At 37.3% G+C, this 23,458-nt stretch overlaps 1 protein-coding gene across 3 annotated transcripts in view; it reads right to left on the minus strand.

The window, feature by feature from the left end:
- The window catches only part of NUDT14 (nudix hydrolase 14), a 61,911-nt gene that overhangs the window by 25,605 nt on the left and 12,848 nt on the right, over positions 1–23,458 (minus strand). For 2 of the 3 annotated variants that reach the window (XM_061464166.1, XM_061464168.1), the window contains one exon: positions 7,402–7,445. In XM_061464166.1, the coding sequence (XP_061320150.1) occupies positions 7,402–7,445 (44 nt within the window). Of the gene's footprint in view, positions 1–7,401; positions 7,446–21,420; positions 21,473–23,458 lie in introns of those variants that run through there. The other variant, XM_061464167.1, reaches the window with a different exon arrangement.

The raw sequence follows: 23,458 nt of genomic DNA on the forward strand, positions 1-23,458 counted from the left end.
GAGCACCTCCTGTATGAAGACAGGCTGAGGAAGTTGGGGCTGTTCAGCCTGGAGAAGAGAAGGCTGCGTGGAGACCTCATAGCAGCCTTCCAGTATCTGAATGAGGCCTACAAGGATGCTGGGGAGGGACTCTTCATTAGGGACTGTAGTAATAGGACAAGGGGTAACGGGTTAAAACTTAAACAGGGGAAGTTTAGATTGGATATAAGGAGGAAATTCTTTCCTGTCAGGGTGGTGAGGCACTGGAATGAGTTGCCCATGGAGGTTGTGAATGCTCCATCCCTGGCGGTGTTCAAGGCAAGGTTGGACAAAACCTTTGTTTAGTGTGAGGTGTCCCTGCCCACGGCAGTGGGGTTGACAGTAGATGATCTTAAGGTCCTTTCCAACCCTAACTATTCTATGATTCTATGATCATTTTTACCAATCCCAAATGCTGACCATGACCATTCTACTGTCTGTAGACCATGTAAAAACTTTTGGCACTCTTCAGACAGATGAGGTCTATTTCAAAACCACCTAGAAGCTGAAGGAAGACTCTTCTTTCAGTGACTATAAGAGATAAACATCCACTTAATTTGTGTATTATTGCAAATACAAAAAAAATGAAATCCTTAAAGTTGCAAAAAATAGAGTTCCTCTAACCCAGATACCAGAAGCCTGTATGTAGAAATTTATGACTAAACAGTCAAAACTCTTATGTAGCTGCTTAGTTTTAAGAATTTTTATGGATTCTATTCTTAAAATTAGGAAACATGAAACTTCCCAATGAAGTAATGCCTTTAATAAAGATTTTATTGCCATTTTACCCTATTCAGTCATCTAGGAGAGAAGAGTTCATATGCTATATGGTGCTTTCGTATCACATACTTAAAAAGGTGAGATGAGAATCTGAAAATTTGACTTCTCATTTACTGTTTTTCTCTGATAACTTTACAGCATCAAATAAATTTATTTTTGCTTCATTGCTATGATTTAGATTGGATCCTAAGGTAACAAATTAATAAGACATCTTAAAAGACAGTAAATGCACCTGCAGAATTCCCAGCACGTAAGCAGAGGTTGTCAAGTCTTTGCTTAAAAAGAAAAAAAACCAAAATGAAAACCACACACACACACAAAGAGGATTAGGTCTATTTGCAAATATCATATGCAAACAAATAGTGTATTTACTTACGTTGAAGGAAACTAACAGGATTATATGCTTTTTCCTTCTAATAGCAGGGAAAATACCATCATCCTGATAGCATCCTTGATAGAGAGATATCAAGTCTAGACCTGAGTGTTTTCAATGGCAATTACAAAACATGTCCTCCTAGACTGTCTTATTGCCTATTGGTAAAAATGGCTTCTTGGTGTTTAATTTTAAAAATACTTTCCAAATGAGACACCATTTCTTGTTCTGTCATTGATTACTGATGAAATTAAATGATTCTGGCCTGCTTTATAACATACCTTTACATTTTTGTAATAAGTAGTGATTTTTCTCTTCAGTTGTGTTATACTTTGTATGAACATGCCCAGCCATCATTACCTTCTCTCAGCTATTATTTCCCTAAACTTTTCATCATTTTTGTTGTTTGTTGAACTACATCCAGTTTATTTTAAACAGTGAATTATCTCCTGCACTATCTTTGAAGATAACAGAGAAAATTCCACACCATTGACACCCTGGAGGAGACATTACAAAGACAGACAGGGTTTACAGCACAACAGCACATTGTTCCACATACAATACACATGCCACCCAAGAAATAGTTTGGGTTTTTTTACCTATGCAGATGCTAAAAAGCTGTATTCTACCCATTTTAAAGCTACTGTGATTAATTTTTGGTCAAAGGAAGCACCTGAGTTAAATTTTCATGGTGTCTTATAATACACTACAACATACCAGAAAAATACATACGGGATTAAGTTTCCATAAAGCCCAAATGATCTGGCATATGAAATAGGAGAAGAAACTTAATCCACCCCTATAATGCGGTGAGGGCACATGACTTTCACCCTATCTCCATAGCTACCTGCTACAGCCACAGAGCCAGAATAAGCAACCCCAGTTCCCCAAGGCCACTCGCATGGCTCTAGTGACCCATCACCTGGCCAGCTCTGGTGGAGAGGGCCAGGGATGTGGCCAGCTTCAGTGGCCAGGGCTGGGGATGTGGCTGGCTCTTGGCAGTTGCCCAGCAGCAGCATTCCTCGTTACCCCTGGTGCGGCCACACTCCCTGACTTCACCAGTGCGCAGGAGCCAGCACGCGGACAGATAACTTCAGACCACAGAGTGGTTGAGTATATTCATCTTCTGTTCTCAGTCATGTTCATTTTTAACTTGACTTGAGAACTCCATTCTGTTTACTCTCAGCACTTGTACCTTCAGGTGACAGCAAGCTGAGGTGCAGATTTCCTTGGTTTCCTTCACCGTGCAAACTCCTTCCTGACAGAAAACTATACTATCTATCTTTGTAAAAGATAAAGTATAAAACCTCTTTTTACTGAGAAAACAATTAAATTAGGAATTCATTTGTTTCAAATGTGAAATTAATTAATCTTTTTACTTAAAGGAAGTGAATCTTTTGAGGTAAGAATATTATTTTCTCCTTAAGAAAAGACTTATCCAAGTTAGGAGCTATTACTGAGCCACTGTGACATGTTTTTGTAGGTAAAAACAGAACATAAAAGGGTAAAGTGCACATCCAGAGCACTAAGTTTTTTTAGTCTAAATGCCTTTTCCTTGTTACATGATATTTTCAGAGGTGAAACTCATGCAATAATCTTGGATGCAATTCAGTCTTCTCAAATTTGTTCTTTCTTAAATGTAATGTACTTTACAGTGAATTTTTCATGTTTTTAAATAGAGAAATAGCTTTAATTTGGCTTAATATTAATTTACAGTGCAATTGGAAAGCTGTCCTTTACTTGTCAACTAGCAAAAGTTATGGTTATGTTCCTGTTCTCCATTATTACTCAAAGCACAAAAGCAAGCACATGACTGTACACTGACCTTCACCTGTTCCTAAATTATGTGTTTCAAAAGCCTTGAATCTGCTTAAGGAGAGTTGCTGAAACCCGAAACAAACTTGGTCTATTGCTTTATAAAGTAGATATATGTAAAATTTAAGTATTACATTTCAGGCTCTTCCTGTACTAAATAGCAAAATTAGAATGAGGGAGAATACAGCTGGGAAGTGTGTCTGGTTTTAGAGAATAATTTTTTGTTACAGGCATTGATGATTACTTTGTATTATTTGATATGTTTCTATTTCTGACAGAAAATCACCACAATCACTAGAAAGAAAATGTCTTTCTGACCAAGATTTTTAAAAGCAGTGATCTTAAAAAATTAACAACTCTTTGCCCCACAAATCACGACAAATTGCTAACTAATTCCGATAGATCCAAATCTAAGAAGAATCTTGAAATACCCTTTGCATTTAAAATTTCATTGCTTGCACTCTGCTTGATTTTCATCAGGATATTTTTAATATCAAGCAAACACATCAGCTGAGCATTCAGAGGGAATGTAAACTTAATTAGGAAAGCAAGCAGTGGGTAAAATCACTGCAGAAAGCATCTTTTGCTGCATGTCACTACCTAACACAACAGCCCAGAAATATGTAATACTTACGAGCACCACTACAATAAACTTGTTCAATAATTTCAATTGAAAAGCAGGAATCAACGATTTCTATTTTAATTCATTAACTTTTAGTGATTTCCACCGTTGTTTCTAATGATACAATAAAACCTTGCAATGAGCTCTGGTAACGTTCATGTGCATGTTAAAAGAAAGATTAGCTTAAATGTAACTCCAGAGCACAAGAATTATAGTAAATGCATTATTTTCCAATAGAAAAATGGCTTGTAAGTTGACAGATTTTAGTTTACAAATTTTAGACAGTTGTCAGATGGGAACTGCAACATTCAGTAAGTATTTAATCTGCTTAAAAACACAGAAACCTTTAGGTTGTAAAAGACTTTTGGAGATCATTGGATCAAACCTCCTACTCAAAATCAGGCTAACTTCTACGTTAGGTCTGATTTTTCAGAGCCTTCTCAAGGTTTGAATTTCTTCAAGGATGGAGGTTCCTCAGCCTCTCTGGGCAAGGTGTTCCAGGGCTTAACTACTCAACTTGGGTACGTCTTTGTGTCCTTTATGCTTCTGTTACAATTTAAACGTAAATATGGTAACAAATAACTGCTTCTTGTGACTTTTCACAGCACAGGTTTTGAAGGTTTGCTTTGGTAATAGTTTATTGTGTGATCAGGAATAATTTTGCAAAAAACTTTGGTTTTGTCTTAAGTGGCATGGAGGGATTGAGAGAATGTAATTATTTGTTCAGCATTATTACAAGATATGTAAAGCAGAGGTGACTCCAGGGTTGATACTCTAATTCTGAATGGTCTTGATCTTAAGAAAGCTCAGGAGCCACACACTGAAGTCCAGATCTGCAATAACTAAGAAAAAAACCCAACAAAACAACAAAACCAAACAGTAGTATCTAATAAAGATTTTGCTATTTCACCATGTTAGTGCAATGCCAACTTGCATATGGTTAAATGAACTTGTCCTACTGCAATGTATAGTAGATTTTAAAAGGTGACTCACACTTAAGGCAAATGACATGACTACTGCAGTCCTTATGCTTTTGTCATTGTATAATTTAATCAGCTGTTCATCTGAACAGCTGGAAAGGACAAATCTATACAAAGATAACTTCATCTGTCTTGCTGATTTTTTTTTTTTTTTTCCTATATTCTGGTACAAATCTATTGAATATTGGCTTGTGTTGACCTAATTTGAAATGAAAACTCTGAGGTCCCAAAGGAACCCAGCACACAGTCTCTCCCTGTCACGCAGCAAGGAAATCAAGTCTTAAGCACTCATTTACTTGTGCTGCTGAAAGAGTATGAGATAAAGACACGAGTTAGGCTCAGTGTCTGTTTGTACGATTAGCACACTTAGTTTGTTGTTTGTTTTTAATTCAGCATCATTAAATTAATTATACATATCAATTACATATAAATATATAATATATGCATATGTGCACTTTACGGATCTTGCATTCCGATGCGTATGCTCAATTTGGGAAAACAGTTTTAGTAAAAAAACTTGTGAGCATTTAACAGTGTTACAGCATTTTTGGAAGTAGAAGTTTTGGAAACTTTTGAAAAGTATTATGGAAAAAGAATCTTAATTATGGAAAACTCCTACATCTTCCTGTAGAAGACATATGCACTAGGAAATCCTGACAAAAGGACATATACCCTGGAAACCCCTCCTCTTCTTCAAAATTTTATCCTTCATTAAGAGTAATGAACCTCTAAAAGCCCTCCAAGTATGAAGTCCTCTATAATTTTCAGCAAATAGACAACGTGACTTTTCCATACAACTAGCATCACAGCTGTCCTAATGAAATACAGTAAAACGTAGGCTTTAATGCATTACAAGAGATTTTGAACCTAATTTATCTGGTAACAATTGGCTTCATATTCACTAATAAAAATTATGTAAACCCAAAGTTCACATTATTACCTCTGGTGTCAGAAGTTGCACTGAATTTACTTGCAAAAGAGCGTTAGATGTTCTACAGTTCAACGGTAGTCACTAATAAGTTAGGATGACAGCTGTTGTACATCTGAAGCTAACAAATGTTATGTGACCAGAGATGACTGGCATGACATGTGGCCATAGCCTTTTTATACAGTTATGTTCTCAACTATTTTAAAAATGTCCACAAAAGTCCTTCAGAAATACTGTTCCCAAGAAGTGGGAAAACTGATCCTTTAATATTTACCCCACTCAGTTAGTTGCATATATTCACACATTATCACAGAGCTAAACTGTTTAAACTAAATTTTAAACAAAAATAGTTAATCCAAATTTTTCATCTGGAAGTCACGTTCTTAGCACTGTGATTTAAAGCTGGATTCACTTGCTTGAATGGGCATATATTCAATTTCCATAAATCAATTATCATTTCAGCCTTTGTATCTGCGATCATAAATTCAGGCACATGCCCATATGGACAGACAAAGTGCAAAGACAGAACTGTCTTCCAGGCAAATTCCAAAAGCAAGTGTGAAGTTCAGTATTGAAATATCACTCCCTTTTCTGTCCTTATTCACAAGCAGTAAAAGCATTTTTAATCTATCTAATATTTTCCCAGTCTTCCTGGAACTTTTACCTTCATAATTTTTTTACTGATAAAAGTATTGCTATCAATTTATGTCCATCCTAGATACTTAACACACAAAAAGGTTCACTGTAAGGATTTTCAGGGTTCCAACGAAGAAGGATTTCCAAATATGTAACTGATTTTACCTACTTACTTCACATACAAGAAGAATACACCTCTAAACATGTTTTGGTTATCACAGTTTCTTTTGCCATTAGTGTTTTCCTACGTTTTTTACAATTAATAGATTTAGAAAAGCTTTTTCTATGGAAAAGTTGTTAAGTTTGTTTTATATTTTTATCTTCTGGTATCTGAATTTTCAGTGACTAAATATTTATAGTTTTTAAAAAGACATATGAATAGTTTAATATTCAATAACTCTGAGTCTGTTTCATATATACCCTAGTTGTTATAATTTTGCATTAATTGATTTCTGAGACAGGAGTTAACTGCTTTTCTTCCCTGATAGGAGAAATACAATTGGAAAGACATCCATTTCTTCCCATGTGTTCAGAAGGCATGTTTGGTGCAGAGAATGGAGAGCCTGAAAGGTTTCAGGCATTTGGGAAGTTTTTTTTTAATTAGGCTTTGACTAAGAAAATCCTTACATAGCAGTGATAGAGCAGATTAAAATAAAAGCATAATGCTAGGATTTACTCAAAACAGAATCTCTACCTTATTCCAAGTAATTGCCAGTGGAGGGAAAAAAAATAAAAATAAAATCAAACAGTATGACCATAACTTTAGATTGCTTTTTAATAGTCTTTCTATTAGGGCAATACCCGGGATTGTATATTCACAGGTGAGAGAGTCTGGTCACATATTGGGACTAGTCCACTTAATGGCACCAGTAACAACACGGTTATATATGTGAGGGGCATAGTCTTTCACACTCAAAACAAAAAACGTCATACAATCCAAACTTTCAGTTCCACCTTCTATGTAATAATTAAAAGGTACACTACCTCATGTATTAAAACTCTAATATTTGAAGTCAAGCACAGTCACAACTGACTGAAAACACAGTAAACCATGAGGAGATTTTAAAATGTCTGCTAATTACGCCTACTGAAATAAAGAACTATCTCAAGCATTATGCAATAACTGCAAATTGAAGAGGAAATTGGGGGGAAAAAGACTCCACATCGACAAGATTTGACCACTGAAAGACAATACAGTTATGAAATATAACAGAAAGACAGAAAGAAATAATGTGGTTCCATCTGTTACCTGTCATGTATCTTCATAAAATCCCAGACCTTCTTCGTGCCATTCTGGGGAATTAAAAAAAAAAAAAAAAAAAATCAGGAAAATAAATTCCAAGTGAAAAATTACTGTAACAAAAACAAAATTTAACAGGCATTTCTTTGAAAACTTGGTATAGCTGTTTTTATTTTATGAGACCATTATTCTGGATTTCGACAGGAAGTAGTATAGATGGTGAGAACTGCCTTAGGCCAGTTCAAAATTTTATATCCACAGTATAATGCTGATAGCTAACTTAAGACCAGGGCAGTCTTTGGGCCCAAATTTGCCTACAGTGTCAACTTCAGATTACAAATTCAATCACTCGGGTACTAGGAAGCTCTAAGCAGCTAAGTTTTAACCAGTAAAATAACCCGTATGTCTATATTCTTCCATGTCCAGAAATGGTCTTAGGAGGTCAGCTCAGCACTTACCTCCTAACTAAACTAATCTGGGATCCAGGAACAAGACATCCTTCCCTCTAACCCCTTACAAGGCCCTAAAATAGTGGTTTTGTCCATGATATGCCTAACATGAAGAGATCACACTCCTTCTTCTGTACAACAGCTGTTACTCAGCACTGCTTGTGGTGGTGAGGATTCTGTATAACAGTAGGCTTGAAGCCACAGCGTTCACCCAAGAACTGGGAGGCATAAAATGAATTATTTTCTCAAGTTGGGCCAATTTCTGCCCTCTGCTATCCTAAAAAGAATGACATCCACCATAGCACAGATTAAACTGATCCCTACAAACAAGCATTCTTCCACAGTTATGAACATGTACATTGCTTACATTTATATTCTATCTTCCATGATCATCTATACTCATTCATATAGACCAGTGAAGAGATACATATATAATTCTTTGCCATGCTTATTAGAAGTGTGGCAGTATTTTTCACATGAAATACAACTGAGATTTCACTCCTAGGTCAGTTGTATGTCAATATAAGGATCAGTATGTAACCAGAGGAAATTCTTTTGGTTGATACCTTTCTCTTATTCGCATGGCAAAAACTAACCTGCTGAAAACTTACATACCTGAACCACATTTAATGTGAAAAGCAGCACAAGCTTTCTATTATGAAGTACAGTTAAGTAGATGATCAAACCCTAAGCAACTGGTTAATGATTTAAAGCAGGTAAATGTGAGCAATGAAAGAAGAATTAAGTTCAGTTGGTGGGTGAAGGTGCCAAGCAATACAGACAGGCCCTTCAGCTCTATTACAGATGTCATGGCTACCAAGTACACAACAGCTGGTGGGGATTAGATAACAAGGACTCTGGTTCAGAGATTAAGCTCCTGAGCTTTACGAGTTTACCAAGCTTTTTGGAAGAGTGACTGCTTGCTAGCTGCGTTGCTCTTCATTCCCACAACTCTAATTATAAACAGTTGTCCACCTCAAGAGAAATTCTAGTCTACTCTTCCACTGGTGTCTGTGCATACCTTCTGTTAGCATTGACAGGAATCAAACGTACACATTACAAGAGAAGCCCTGTTACCGTTTAAATGCAATATAATGTAGAAAGAGAAATATCAACAGCAAATTCTCAGTATGAACCAAAATACTAATGTGACTGTTTATCAAGCTGAGCGTATGAATCTGTTCCACCTGGTGAGACATATTGGAACAACTTTGAAAAGACTATGATACAACACATAGTTGCAACACTTGAACTTAATAGCATAGGCTATGTTGTATGGCAAGATAATTTAAGGTATTAAATGTGTAAGGTCCTTCTGTAGCTTTATTTCTAAAAGATATGTATTCTAAAAGACACGTATTTATTTCTGCAAGACATGTATTTGTGAGATTTTCTCTTGTTTGTAGATTGCTATGCAATTTTCCATTTGACATGAGCCTAGGAAAATGTGGACCAAGGATAATGTCTTCTGCGTGTACCTTCGTATTATTTCTCTAATTTCAACTGCACCCTACCCCAAATGGTAAGATGTGCTACCATCATCCATTCTCCCTTTAGTGTTCATTTGGGAGAAATGCAGTTGTCCAGCTGATGGAAAACATAAAACAGCCTGAATCAAGGCTCTCCTTGCATTAATTCATGCTATTAGTCCTGTGATACTACTTCCTAACGTATGATCCCACCAACAATCTTCCTGCCTCTTTCCTCCTGCTATCATTTTGCAAATTATAGAGCCTTATTGCTTTGGAGCACTTATGAAAGGGTTTCAAATAGCTGAGGAAAATTACACCCAAGAGAATCATCCTCATCCAGATGGGATCCATCAGATTTGAATGACCTCTTCTCAAGGATGAGCTCCATTAGCATTAACGGAATATACTTCACAGACATGCACATAACTTTTAACAGAAAGTGAAAGAAGGAACTTAGTATCTAAAAAGAACATAATAAAAAAAAAACCCACCCTGTATTTTCTACGAGGCTGGACAACACATGAAGCGCTTTCTCTAGAACATGTTTGATTAGTTTAAAAGCCAAATTCAAAACCAGCTACAGACTAAATTAATTTGAGTTTATCCAAACAAGATGTTGGTTATCATCATACACTGACTGGACAATGTCAATTAAGCTATTTTCTGCCTATATTTGAATAAAAAATAATTTCATATGCTCAACCTGCACCTGTCCAAATAAATAAATCAATAAACAAATGAAACATTCCAAGATCTCATTGTTTACAGTGGCAAAAACTCAAATGAGTTCCATTCATGCTCCATTGTCCAAGTCAAATGTAATTTGAATGCAACCGTATGGAGCTGAGTTTCTATTGTACCCAATGTGTGGTTCGTTCCTAACAGACTAGTATCAAGGTTGCTAATTATTAATAGCATGTAAACAGTTACCAATGGTTCTTATGCTGATTTGCATACTTTACAGAACATTAATTCTAACCAGTTTCTAACCAACTATATCAAGCTGTATGTAATATCCTATCTTATCTTTGAGACAAAAATATAAACTTCTGAAACTGCTCAAAATTCATGCTTTTAAAAGCGAAGCAGCTGTGATTACTTGTTAAAGTGTTCCACTCCATACATTCTGGCCTTTGACAATGACATCATATCACCACAGTTACAGATAGTTGGAAAGAATAAAAGGTATCAATGGTCAACATTGCCCCCCAAAAAGATAACTATCTTTGTGAAATACAAAAGCTCTCTCAACTCCTTAACACTCTTCATTTTAATAAGCATATATATTATTATATAAATCTATTCTCTAATGTCTAATAAGGAACAATCAAAGTGTTTGATGCACCTCAATGTGTTCTTTGATCTGCATCTCAGTGAAGTGAGAGAAATAAGCGTGACTGATCACTATAAGATCTAAGCACTGATGACAGGAGGGAGAAAGGAGTGTATTCCTGAATTTGAGAAACACTTTAAAAAATATTTTTCAAATTGGAAATGGGTCTTGTGACGTTGACTAATATGTCAAAAGTATTTTATATTAGGTTTTATTTGTTCAGAATAGCAATTCTGATATTGCAACAACCTTGTATAATACATATTTGATTTGGTAAATCTTTAATCACAAAGTAATAACACTCCAGTTCTGTGTTCAGTGGTCAAGTTTTATGATGTTGCAATGCTAAACTAGTGCATATAGTACATATAAATTAATAAAGCTGTATTCCAGGAGAAGCAGCATATGAGAAGGCTTCATTTCATATTACACAGAAGACAGATTACTTACATAAGCACAAACTGCATAAGAAAGTCGTATCAGGTCAGATGAGATGTCCATCTTTCCTAGAATCCTGTCTCTAATGGCAAAAGGAAAATACAAGAACTGAGGAAGTATTCAGCAATATTCTACTGAGCCTTTGACAAAAGGCAGCTGAAGGGTGTCAAAAGACTATCCCTTCAAAAAGGATCCAAGTTAGTACAGTCCTCCTCTGACAAGCAAGGACAAATAGCCACTTCTATTCTACTTGAATGTGCAATGGTATGTCACAATGTATGCTCATCTTGTCTACAAGATTGCTTGATCATGGCATTGACAACTTAGGATCACAACATTATGCCATCAGCTTGACAGTCTGTACAAGGAGAACTCAATCCCTTCTGGTTCAAGTGATTCCAGGACAGCCACACACTGCAAAAACCTCTCCCTCTCTGCTGGAGAAGTTGACAGTGGATGCAAGCTCAGCAGATGTGACGTACCAGCAGAGCTGTTTATGATGCCACCCATACTTGATCTGTCCTGCTTCCATCTTTGAAATCATTTTCCTAAGACTCTTCCTGCACCTGCTCACTGCCATAATTACAGGCAGGAGCCTGTTCACACCGTCTGTTACAGATAAGTTGGACTTGCCTGCAGCCTATAATCAAAATAGCATTCTTTTTCCCACCTACACTCTGACTAAAATGCCTTAAGAATAACTGCACCAGATATATTGCTATCCTCTGCTTTCCTTCACTACCTTAGACAATACAACATCTGAAAAGACATGCTCAAATTGCTGTCAGGACACCTACACAAAGGATAACTTTTGCTTACAAAGAAAAACTCAGCTAAGACTTAACCCAGGCTAGCCAATAAAGATGATAGAAAGGACATGCTATGCTAACAATGTAAGAAGAAACATTCAGTGGCACTGGTGATACTGGGTGTGCTCTACATGCAACAGACCCTGCAAGCACTCTGACACAAGTTACCTGGGTGTTGCCTTCTACTCTTCATTTGGGGAGGCCTGAATGCCTTCCTCTTTTCCCTGAGGGACAGCACCTGTAAACAGTCTGCCAGCAGAGAAGCTCTTGAGCCAGATCATACATCAGGTAAATGTGTGTGGTAACATGTAGTAACACTCAGCTCAGTGTTACACAGATTCTATCCTAGGCCTTCAAAAAAAAAACAACTTAAACAAACCAATCCCGTCTCAGTTTGACTGTAGTGTACAGCCCTGCTGGGACTCTCAATTTCTCTGTAGATGCAGTGTTTTTAAATGGAGGGAAGAAGTACTTAAGCACAATTTCAGAGACAGATGTAGGCCCTTCCAAAACGGCCATCTCCAAGGACCCTCCCAAAGAATGGGAGCTGTTTATAAATAATGGAAGTGAACTAGAGCTGTTGTGCCCCAGTTACAAATAAGACCTCAATTTTACAATGCTATTGAGCTTTGAGATAAGGAAGAGAAAGGGATAGTGGTGCAGCAGGCCAAGCCATTTAGCTAAAGGTAACCTAGCTACAGTGCCACACTAAGGGCTGATGTAGCAGAAGCCTGTAAAATCACAAATCACATGAAGATGGTGAATGAGAAATAATTATTCACTATTTCTCACCATATGGAAGCAGTATGTCACAGCTGGCTTCCGAAGGAGAAAGGCTAAGGCTTATCTGGGCACAAATTTGTTTCCTTTCAAGGAGCCAGTGCTAAAGTTCAGCAGCTGCACAGAGAAGTTTTCATTGCTTGTTTTATGTATAAAACAAATACCTGATAGCTTCTGCAACACCTACCTGCAAATTGTATACATGTATGTTCTAAACACATGCAATCAAAGGTTTATAGTTCTTAAGTTTAATCACAAATATTATTCTGAAGAGTAAACTGAAAACATATTACTGTAACAGGTTCAAGAACACTCACAAAACTTCTTTACACGCTTCCTTTATATAATAATTGTTTCACAACATGACACAAGAGTGTTTGAACTATATCCTCAACATGCAGGTACAGTCACAGGTTTCTTGTAGTTGCTCTGCTAAGAGTTCAGACCAACTCAATCGAATTTTTAAATTTTTAATCTTTTTTTTAATCGTTAGGGTTGGAAAGGACGTTAAGATCATCTCTTTCCAAACCCCCTGCCGTGGGCAGGGACACCCTACGCTAAATCATATCACCCAAGGCCTCGTCCAACCTGGCCTTGAACACTGCCAGGGATGGAGCATTCACAACTTCCCTGGGCAACCTATTCCAGTGCCTCACCACCCTAACAGGAAAGAATTTCCCTAAACTTCCCCTGTTTAAGTTTTAATCCATTACCCCTTGTCCTGTTACTACAGTCTCTAATGAAGAGTCCCTCCCCAGCATCCCTATAGGCCCCCTTCAGATACTGGAAGGCTGCTATGAGGTCTCCATGCAGCCTTCTCTTCTCCAGGCTGAACAGCCCCAACTTCCTCAGCCTGTCTTCATACGGGAGCTGCTCCAGTCCCCTGATCATCCTCGTGGCCCTCCTCTGGACTTGTTCCAACAGTTCCATGTCCTTTTTATGTTGAGGACACCAGAACTGCACACAATACTCCAGGTGAGGTCTCTCGAGAGCAGAGTACAGGGGCAGGATCACCTCCTTCGACCTGCTGGTCACCCTCCTTTTGATGCAGCCCAGGATACAGTTGGCTTTCTGGGCTGCAAGCGCACACTGAAGCCGGCTCATGTTCATTTTCTCATCGACCAACACCCCCAAGTCCTTCTCCGGGGGGCTGCTCTGAATCTCTTCTCTGCCCAACCTGTAGCTGTGCCTGGGATTGCTCCCACCCAGGTGTAGGACCTTGCACTTGTCATGGTTAAACCTCATGAGGCTGGCATCAGCCCACCTCACAAGCGTGTCAAGGTCCCTCTGGATGGCATTCCTTCCCTCCAGGGTATCAACCGAACCACAAAGCTTGGTGTCATCGGCAAACTTGCTGAGGGCGCACTCAATCCCACTGTCCATGTCAGCGACAAAGATGTTGAACAAGACCGGTCCCAACACCGATCCCTGAGGGATGCCACTCGTTACTGGTCTCCAGTAACAATTCAACAAATCAAATGTTTTGTTGGATCTGCACTGATTTAAGTGATTTCTTGCAATGAACTCTGGACAGACAACACATGAGTCAAGCAGAAATGATCTTTACCCAAAATCTATTTAAAGCTTCTCCTATCTTATTTGCCTTATTTAAGTACTTAAAAAATTTAAACCCAACTGAATTAAAGGCACTTCCCTGTCATCTCCCATGTTTATTTACAGAAAACTTCTGCTTGAACAGGCAAAGCTGAAATGGCCAAAACTGCCTCAGTAAAAAGGGATGATACCTTGTATTAGATTTTTGAGGAGACTGGTTAACAGTCCACACAGAAAGATCACTTTAAATGCTGAGGACTTATGTCCAAAATAAGCAAACTAACCACATATGTCACTAAAAGAGAAAAAAAAAAAAATCTGTCTGTGACAATGATTAACTTCTTAATGTTTACATTACAGGAGAGACAACATGACGCTTGGCGACCCATTGTGATAGGAACTAAACACATGTAGTGGGAACAGTTCCTGTTCAATGATCCAACAATTCAGCTACAGCCCAGACAAAAGTTGGTGCAAACAAACAGCAGCAGTTAAGAAAAAATGAAGAATATATTATGGTATAGATAAGCTACATGCATGGATTATGAAGGTTAAAATGACAAACAACAGTCATGATCCCTTAGCCTCTGCTAGTTGGAGTAGGCTTAAAGCAGTCATCCAATAGGTAAATGTTCCATGTTCATGAAAAAATCCAACTTGAGAAGCTGAAACAATTATAACATAAAAATACCCCTGTCCTCATTGCTCTATTTCCTGTTTCCACACTAAGACACAAAAGTGGTTAATGTCCTCAATGCAAAGGGATTATGACCATTATTCATACAATAAAATACTAATGTTACAGGTAAACAGGTAAGAATTATTTGGCAAATAACGGTCTTAAACCAGAGTCAGCAAAGCCAAGCAAGTGTGCAGTCCCTGTTTAATGATTTACACGTAAGAAAACAGTAAAACTCCCTGCAGGAATAATCACATTTTGCTTTTTTCTGTGCTAAAAAGTTACAAGGCTATGTTTTTCTTCAAAAATGTGTACAGCTTGGTTTTCTATTGCACTTATTTTCACATTCCATCCATCTTCTATAAATTTATCTACACAGTTTAATATCAATGTGCACATCAATGTCTCTATCTGAAAATTCACTGTACATTCTGTTGTTGAGATGTCTACTTGCTGTCCAACACCACATGGCAAGAGAACACCAAACTTCTCACTTTATTAGATGAGGTTTCACCAAGTTAATCCAGATGAGCAGCATGCCTGGGGAGTCAAGTAACTGACTCATGAAGACGGACAAAGATCTACACCAACGCAGCCAGCTCCTGCAGCCTCCTTCCACCTTCAATTGCATAAGTAGTCTTAGCTTAATGCTTTTCAGTCATAGTCTCCTTTTTATTGCAAATAAAAGTTGCCAAGAGGTAAATTCACAATAAAAGCAACTCATTAATTCAGTACTTTTTGATTTTTAAAATGCATGATCCTACAACGTGAAAATATGCCCTGAAGATGTGCATTAGCTGCTGCTTCTCCTGGAGTCACAGCTCTTGGGCTAAACAGAGTGGACTTTGCCAGCAAGACAGGAGATACTGGACACTAAAAGTTAAGCTCTCATCCTCCTATAAATGAACCTTTCCCTTCCTTTTTCCACCTGCTACAGAATAAGTGCTCCTATCAGTTGAGATTTCCTTGTTACATTTCTTTTTCCAGCTTAATGGAATCTAATGCCAATCTGTAGCATTTTTCAGTGGAAACAGATGAGAATTTATAACCTAATATAAACCATTTCTTGCCAGCTGAATTAGTAATGCTATACTCATTGTTATATGCAATCAATACATAATGTTTCCAGTGTCCTCAATGACATGCCCACAGAAGCTGTACTTCCAAGCAAAACTCAGGACTGAATACTTTATCCTCTTCACTTTCCTATTGTACATTTAGTGACCAAATTACCTTGCATTATCTTGAGTATTTTTTGTAATATTTCTAAGCACTATGTCATATACAAAAATGATGCAAATAAATTAAAAAAATAAACCAGCACTTTGACCCCCTAAAATCCACAGTTTGGGATTTTTTTTTTTTTTAAGATATTAAGAATAAAATTAAATACCTGTTCCACATGCTTTAAAAGCTTCATTGCTTCATGCTCGATATTTTTATTGGATTAATAAACTAGTGGAGTGGTTTTTTTGTGTTTACAGAAAGTAGAGAGCTGCCATGCTGTATCTAAATCTCTTCATCCACAAAAAAACAATGCAAAGGAGGAGTCAAGAATTCAAGGACAATTAATATTCAGCTTTTTCATGTAAAAGAAAAATGCTTTCCTGAAGAGACTATTCTGCATCTGAAATCTGTCTGAAATAATGACTTATCATAGCCTTTTTTGTCAGCTTTAAAGGTTTGATTTGTGGCAAGCAGGAAGAAAGCTGTTTTCTTTCCACGTAATTACAGATTTCACAGAAAGTCTTACAAATTTTTCAAAATGAAAGGAAGCACTTTCAGCTGGCATAAACCCATGCAACTCAGTTAAAAAAAAAAATCACTAAAATAATTCAAATTTGCATTAGTTGATCGCCTGCCCCTTCCCTTTTGAATGTATAGTATACATCAGTATTAGGTAACTCTTATGCTTGGCTATCAAATTACTGACTACTAATTTAAATGCAAGGGGAAGTGGTTGGTGTTAAAAGTCACTCAATCTTAGGGTGCAGTCCTGCAACAGTGTAAGTCAGTCAAAATCCAGCCTGCCCCTTGTTCTACCCCAGCTGCACAGCTCTGCTCTACCCTTATGACTGCCATTTGTGTAACTACACAGCAAGCTGGTTCTGGGAACTGATGTGATAAGGAAAAAAAACGCTCTACAATAAAACCTGATTAAAAAAAAATACAGATTTTTTTGTAGTCAACATTCATGTAATGCCTTTTTATACCTACCAAGTTTTCACCACTGACTATTAAACAAGACAGCCCTGGTCTACTCAAAACTACGCAAAAATAGAGATGTACGTGATAAGGAGTGTTCCAGAGAAAGACAAATGAACACAAAAAAGCCGAAATTACAATTTCAGCCCACACCCACTAATCCACTCCATCAGACTGCACACGCTGGAGTAAATGAAGCTTCATCTTCAAAAGCAATTTGCAGAATTACCTGCTGATGTTGAAGAGCTACTTCAAAAGAGTTTAAGTGTTACGGAATTTTACTGTTTTTTTTTTAAACAAGCCACTGTTTAAGCTTAAGAGGAAGGGGGGGAGTGTTTGTTTTTTAAACAAAGCTCATAAGATTTCATCACTAAACTATCCAGAATGTTCATTTTAAAAGCATCATGATTACAAATAATGTCATTTTGCAGTTTTTAACTTCCCATTTGCAAATGTTTGAGTTAGAAATTACTGGTTTTAGTGCCTTTGTGGAACCTGCATTCAAAAATAACACAAACTGATGACTTTTCAACAACTTTAAAATTGAACATTCGATCTGAAGCAGGAATATTGCTGCTAATTTGCAATATTAACAATTTAAGAAGTAAGACTAAGCTTACGGAGACAAATTATCCTATGCACTAAAGAGCAACATGCCAGTTCCAGCTGACACGGACAGTTCTGACCTGGGCAAAGTTACAACAGCTCCACTACACACATTTTATGTATAAGGATCTGAAACAAGAGACAGAGGTGCTCAGCTCTATGTGATACCAAACTCTAAGACGGACGTGACTTTTTATCCGACAATAACTGGAAGACATAAAGGTACTTCTTGAAGAAATCATAATGTATACCAGTGGAGACCACACCAGAGATACCTCAAGAGACATAAAATCTATGGTCATAGACTGTAATTTTTACCACCCATATCAATTTTCTCTTCAAAGTGAGGGTTATTCTGGTGGGAGTTTGTAATGAAACTGCAAACAGATAGTTATGGCAATAGAGTTTACTGTTCAAAGGTGAAATTTTTTCACACTTTAGGAGGTAAAATAAACAATGGAGAAAGCATTAATTTATTCAACTGTTATTGCAAAACTGGGCCAAGCCACTCTATTCACATTATGTACATCAACTGCCAGAACAATTACAACTAAGATACTTGATGTGTAAGTAAACTTTCTCGTATAATCCTCTGGAAGTTTACTTTTCAGATCGCAGTTTGGTTTTTGTGTGTACTTTTCAACAATGGAGTTGCAGTTTAGCTTGGCATTCAGCTATCAGTAAGATCACTTACCTCTGAAGGAAATTTACAAAACATGAGAATTAAGCATATATAAGTACGCTAAATTCAGTCAAATCTCTTTTCTCCCCTTGTTTTGTTTTTAATATACATCATTATTAAGAATAATTGCGTATACATATCAAACACTTTATTCCAAGGCAAATACGTAGAAGCACACTGAAATCTATACTACAAAAAATAAGGATAGGGCGCTTGAGTTAAGAAACATGATATGCACAAAGGTCAAATTTATGACTTTTCTCACATCATTGTACTGACAGGTCAGCATATAATTTAAGGTTATATGCTGAGCTACAGATGGGGCTTTCCTAGTACTAAGTTAACTCCAATTCTGATGAAAGGAGCTAATTGCTAATAGCTAAAAGTTTTCAGACTCTGGCGTTACTACATATAAATGACAAAATTTTAAGCAAGTGTTCAACTGCTCTTTGTTTTATTTAAATACCTGTCATATTATTGACTTTTGCTAGATGTATTTCCCATTATCGCTAAACTCTGTTTTCCCTTTGACATCTGTGACACACTTTCTTACTTTGCAGGGATAAAAGGAACATACTCTTTACATATTTACGAAATTACTAACACTGATTTCTTCAAAAACATACAGTAAAACATGAAATCTGAAACCTTGACTGGACATAGTTAAGGAATATGTTCCTAATAATGAAAGATGTTTTAACAGAGATAATATCATTTGCAAACTGTGCATTCAGCTGATGTGACAGCAGAAATGCTTTCTTGTAAATAAGTACTGTAATTTCAGACAGATGTATTACACATCTCACGTGGCTACTTAAATCCATAGTTGCTGAAAACCTGCAAAGTGAAGGCCTTTTCTTGCAATCTTTTCCCAGTATTTTTCTGTTATAGTTGAAGAAAAAAAAATCCCTGCAAAATTACTATCAAAGGGACAAATACTCAGGAATTTAAACCACCAAGATTTCTTCTGCAATATTTTCTGCTTAATCTGACCTAGATGAGCACTTTCATCAAAATAGTATCACCTTCTCTTTTCCTGCTTTCCACATGGCCTCCTGCATGCAAACAGCAAAAACATTTCTGCCACCACACACTGAGCCACACTAAAGATGTCACCTAGTGACTAAGCCAACTCAGCACAAAAAAGCTCCTCCATTGCCACTCATGTTGCCACTGCATAAAGGTATGTGCCACACAAAACAGGGGACAGCTGTACCTCTAATTTCATGTCCCACATTCTACAACTGCGATCTCCCAAATAAGGACATACTAGACTTGATGACATTCAGTTGAATCAATACATGTATCTTTGAAGAAGATCAGAAGCTAGAAGCAATTGATACATATCTCCTGGGTAAAATGTGATCATGAATTGTAATGTTTTGTCTTCTGAATTCTGTATGAGGACAAGCAAAAGTGATACTAACACTAAAAGCACATCCCTGTGGAAAAGTAGCATGGATATTCACTTTATTGTACACATTACACGTCCAGTGAACATTAAGAGAAATGAAAAATAAAATTCCCTGAAGAGCCTAAGAGCCTGAGAAATACAGATACAGGAGGCACATCTGCTGCCTCCAGCTCAGAAAATAAAAGTCAGAGAAATACCTCAGCCAGAGGGCTGCTAAGAACTCCTGTGTGTTCTGTGTTTCATTTCTTTTTCTGGAGTTTTCCTTATTTGTATAAATTGTTACATACTCGTTGAGTTAGAAAGAAAAAATCAAACAAGTGAACCTGGGGAACAAGAGACACAGACTCATATCCTTGCTCCAATTTATAATAATTCACACAAAATTCCAAGACTTAAGAACACACTTTGTTGCATTCAATAACCTTCACTTTTAAGGCACTCACTGGAAAGATGGAATTGCTGAATTCAGACTTTACTCAGAACAACTGTCATTTCAGGTAAATGCCAGAAACCCCAAGTATCATCTAAACACCTTTATTGATTAATGCCATATTCTGTGGTGGGATTAAAACTGCAATATTTGTCCTAAGATTACAAAACTGTTTCTGTGCTACATGGTAAAGCCTTAGTGAAATTCAGTGAGACCCATTCCTGCAAATTCCTTTGGAAAATCGCACTTATACTCCCAGGTCACTTAAGACATTTTCCAAACAGCTAATTTTTACTGAGACATAGCTAACTATAAGAAAAATAAATAAACAAATAAACTCCTTTTTTTTTTTTTTTTTATTAGAGACCAGAAGAAGGAAGAACATGTCCAGGAAGCCTGTTTTAATCTTTTGTGGTCCATTGGAATCTGCTTCTTTTGACCACAGTTACCAAGATAAAGGATCTGAATGTGAAATTTCAGACCAGTGATATGACAGACAGGGGAAATAATTCTGCACCCATCATAACACACCTAGATCAATTATATCTGTAGTAGCTGTTTCAAGATAGAGCGAGATTCAATACAGAGTACCCACTGTAAATCCAACATCCCAGAGCAGATGCTCCTTCCTGTACTCATCCTGTGCACGCATGAGTCAAAATATCCTTTCAACCCCTTAAGAAGAGGGCTCTCCAAATGATACATACTGGGCAAACACTGTTTTGGTCCAAATCACATTCCCACAAGTTGTGATTCCCCCGACCACTTACTAGTATAGCACCCCAAAGAATCTGGTACTGCTAATGACAACCCCATTGAGAATACCTGACTCAGAGACATTCACCCCATTGACTTTGCCAGGATTTAGGGTTCTCACCTTGTATCTCACAGCAGGGAGAGAAGCAAACACAACTATAGTAAGTAGAAGGAGAAAATGAATCTTAAAATCAAACCCAAGGCAACCAAATACGCCTACAAGCATACTTTCTTCTTTGCTACCCTAGGTCATGACCCTCATTCAAAAGAGGAAGGAAAGAAACTGTTCTTTCATTATTAATTTTGCTGTGCCATTCAGGAAAACAACACTGATACCACCATAAAACCACAGTTTCAGTTGCCGCTAGTATTTCAGCCAAATGCTAATGACCACCACCAATTGTCTAATATTTCTCATTACCTCTTTAGTCATGGTAACAAATTCCACTGCAGCTTATACAGGGTCTGATTAAAATCTTCTCTGGGTGAAAAAGAACCAACAGTAAAAAAAAAACAAACCCAGAACTACCCCTCTTCTACTGCAGTACTGGACCACTTCATTTTTAGATAGATAATAAAGCTGCATTCAAAAACTATGCAGTTGATGAACATTGTTTTAATTTCTGAAACAAAAAACACTAACTATGTCACCTGAAACAAAACACGGATAAGAAAAAGCCTGTGTATAGACTGCTGCATCATTAAAATTGGATTGAAAAAAACCCAACAACAAAAACCAACACAGAAAACAATTCGTCATACATAACTTCAAAGATACTTGGTTTTGTAATACACCTATAAAGCAACAGCATGGGTCACATCAGTATGATTTTTAAAAGTAATTAACAGTTCTATTCATTTATTTATAACTTACAGAGGACAAGATAATGCTGATGCAGAATCTGAATCAATACAGCACAATAAACTGCACAGCTTGCATCACACACCTGTCTGGTACATGCCCACAAAGCAGCAGCATTAACAAGATTGACTAAGGTTAGCAAGCAGCACTTGGGAGATCCAAAGTTTCAACAAAGTTGGGAACAAAGCCAGGCGCAGCACCATGGTGTCTCCATGGCGAAGTCAGAGCACAGAAGGACGCAGCCCACACACTGAGACTCATAGAAATCAAGGTTACTGCTTACTGCAAGTCAGACACAGACAAGGTCCCAGGATACAGAGCATGTCTCTTCAGCAGTACTGAATACTGTGAGCATATTAAAACTATTTATTGCTATTTCTGTTGGCTCTTTCAACAGAATGCCAAGACACCTTAAGCTCTAAGACTTTATCCTGAACATGCAATGGGCTGAACCCAGCATACACAAAAGAGCCTTAAGAATGAAGGTCACAAATTGACTCCACAGATCCATCAGGGCTTGTGTAAGAATGAAGAATTAATTTCCACAAGTACTACAGGCAATTACACACCTTCCCTCACAAGAGCAAGACTCGTTTTTATGACCAAAAAGTATACAAAACATAGCACTGCAGAAAGTTTCTTTTTCTCTTTCATCCTCTCCCCAGGGCACAACTGTTAGGTGTGGTTTGTCATCCCAGTTAGTGCAGCACTGGAACGCATGCCACTGCTCTATCAGAAGGGCTGCAGAAGAATGTACAGACAGAGGGGAGGGAAGACACAATGCCAACTGGCATTCACCTGGGGGTTTTTGAGAAATACTTCATAAGCAAATATTCCAACAGTTTTTCCGTTTAGTGGAATGGTTTCTCTGACTAGCTTTTTTCAGCCCTTGGGTGTGATTAAATCTCTACTCTACACACCCCAACTCTCTCAAACATAATTCTTACACTTAAATCTTGACATTTATATTATTATTTTTACAAATTAATCTTTCTCTATGGAGTGTACCATAACGCTCTAGGGAGGCTTGTATGTTCCTGTGAGACTTGCAAGAGTTTTGCCAAGAGGTCTGAACTCTGAAACAGATCAAAGAGAAAGCAACAAGATAAAAAGAAACAGGGTTCTCCAGACAGGTCAACCATCTCCCCTCGACAAGAAAAAAAGGATGGTTCACAGAAACAATCAGGTTTCAAATTTAGAGGAATTATGCCTTAAAATACTATAGATGTCATTCCTGTACTACTGGCTGGTTTCACTGAATAGGAGACCAATAGTCTCACGTTATGCTTTAATGCTGATGAGTTACAATTTTAGGCTGTACAAACTTCATTGATATGGAAGAGTCCAAAAAGCCACAGAAGCCTCACAGACAAAGTAAGCCAGAAACTGCCTACCTATGACCATTGCTTTAAAGCATCAGAAACATTACAATGTTGAGAATGCTAAGTGCAAACATACATATGAAATTCTAAAACAGATTTGCCAAAAGATTTGATAGCCAACTTTTCTTCCAATCCTGCTGCTTCAAACGTTCAACAAGCTAGGTGGCCAAGCAATAGCACAAGTAGGTCTTAAAGCCAAAACGAAACTAAATGAA

This window comes from Pezoporus flaviventris, unplaced genomic scaffold (genome assembly GCF_033815535.1).
Source record: "Pezoporus flaviventris isolate CSIRO_AGI_PZ_B2104156 unplaced genomic scaffold, CSIRO_AGI_Pfla_v1 ptg000036l, whole genome shotgun sequence".
Taxonomy (NCBI): domain Eukaryota; kingdom Metazoa; phylum Chordata; class Aves; order Psittaciformes; family Psittacidae; genus Pezoporus; species Pezoporus flaviventris.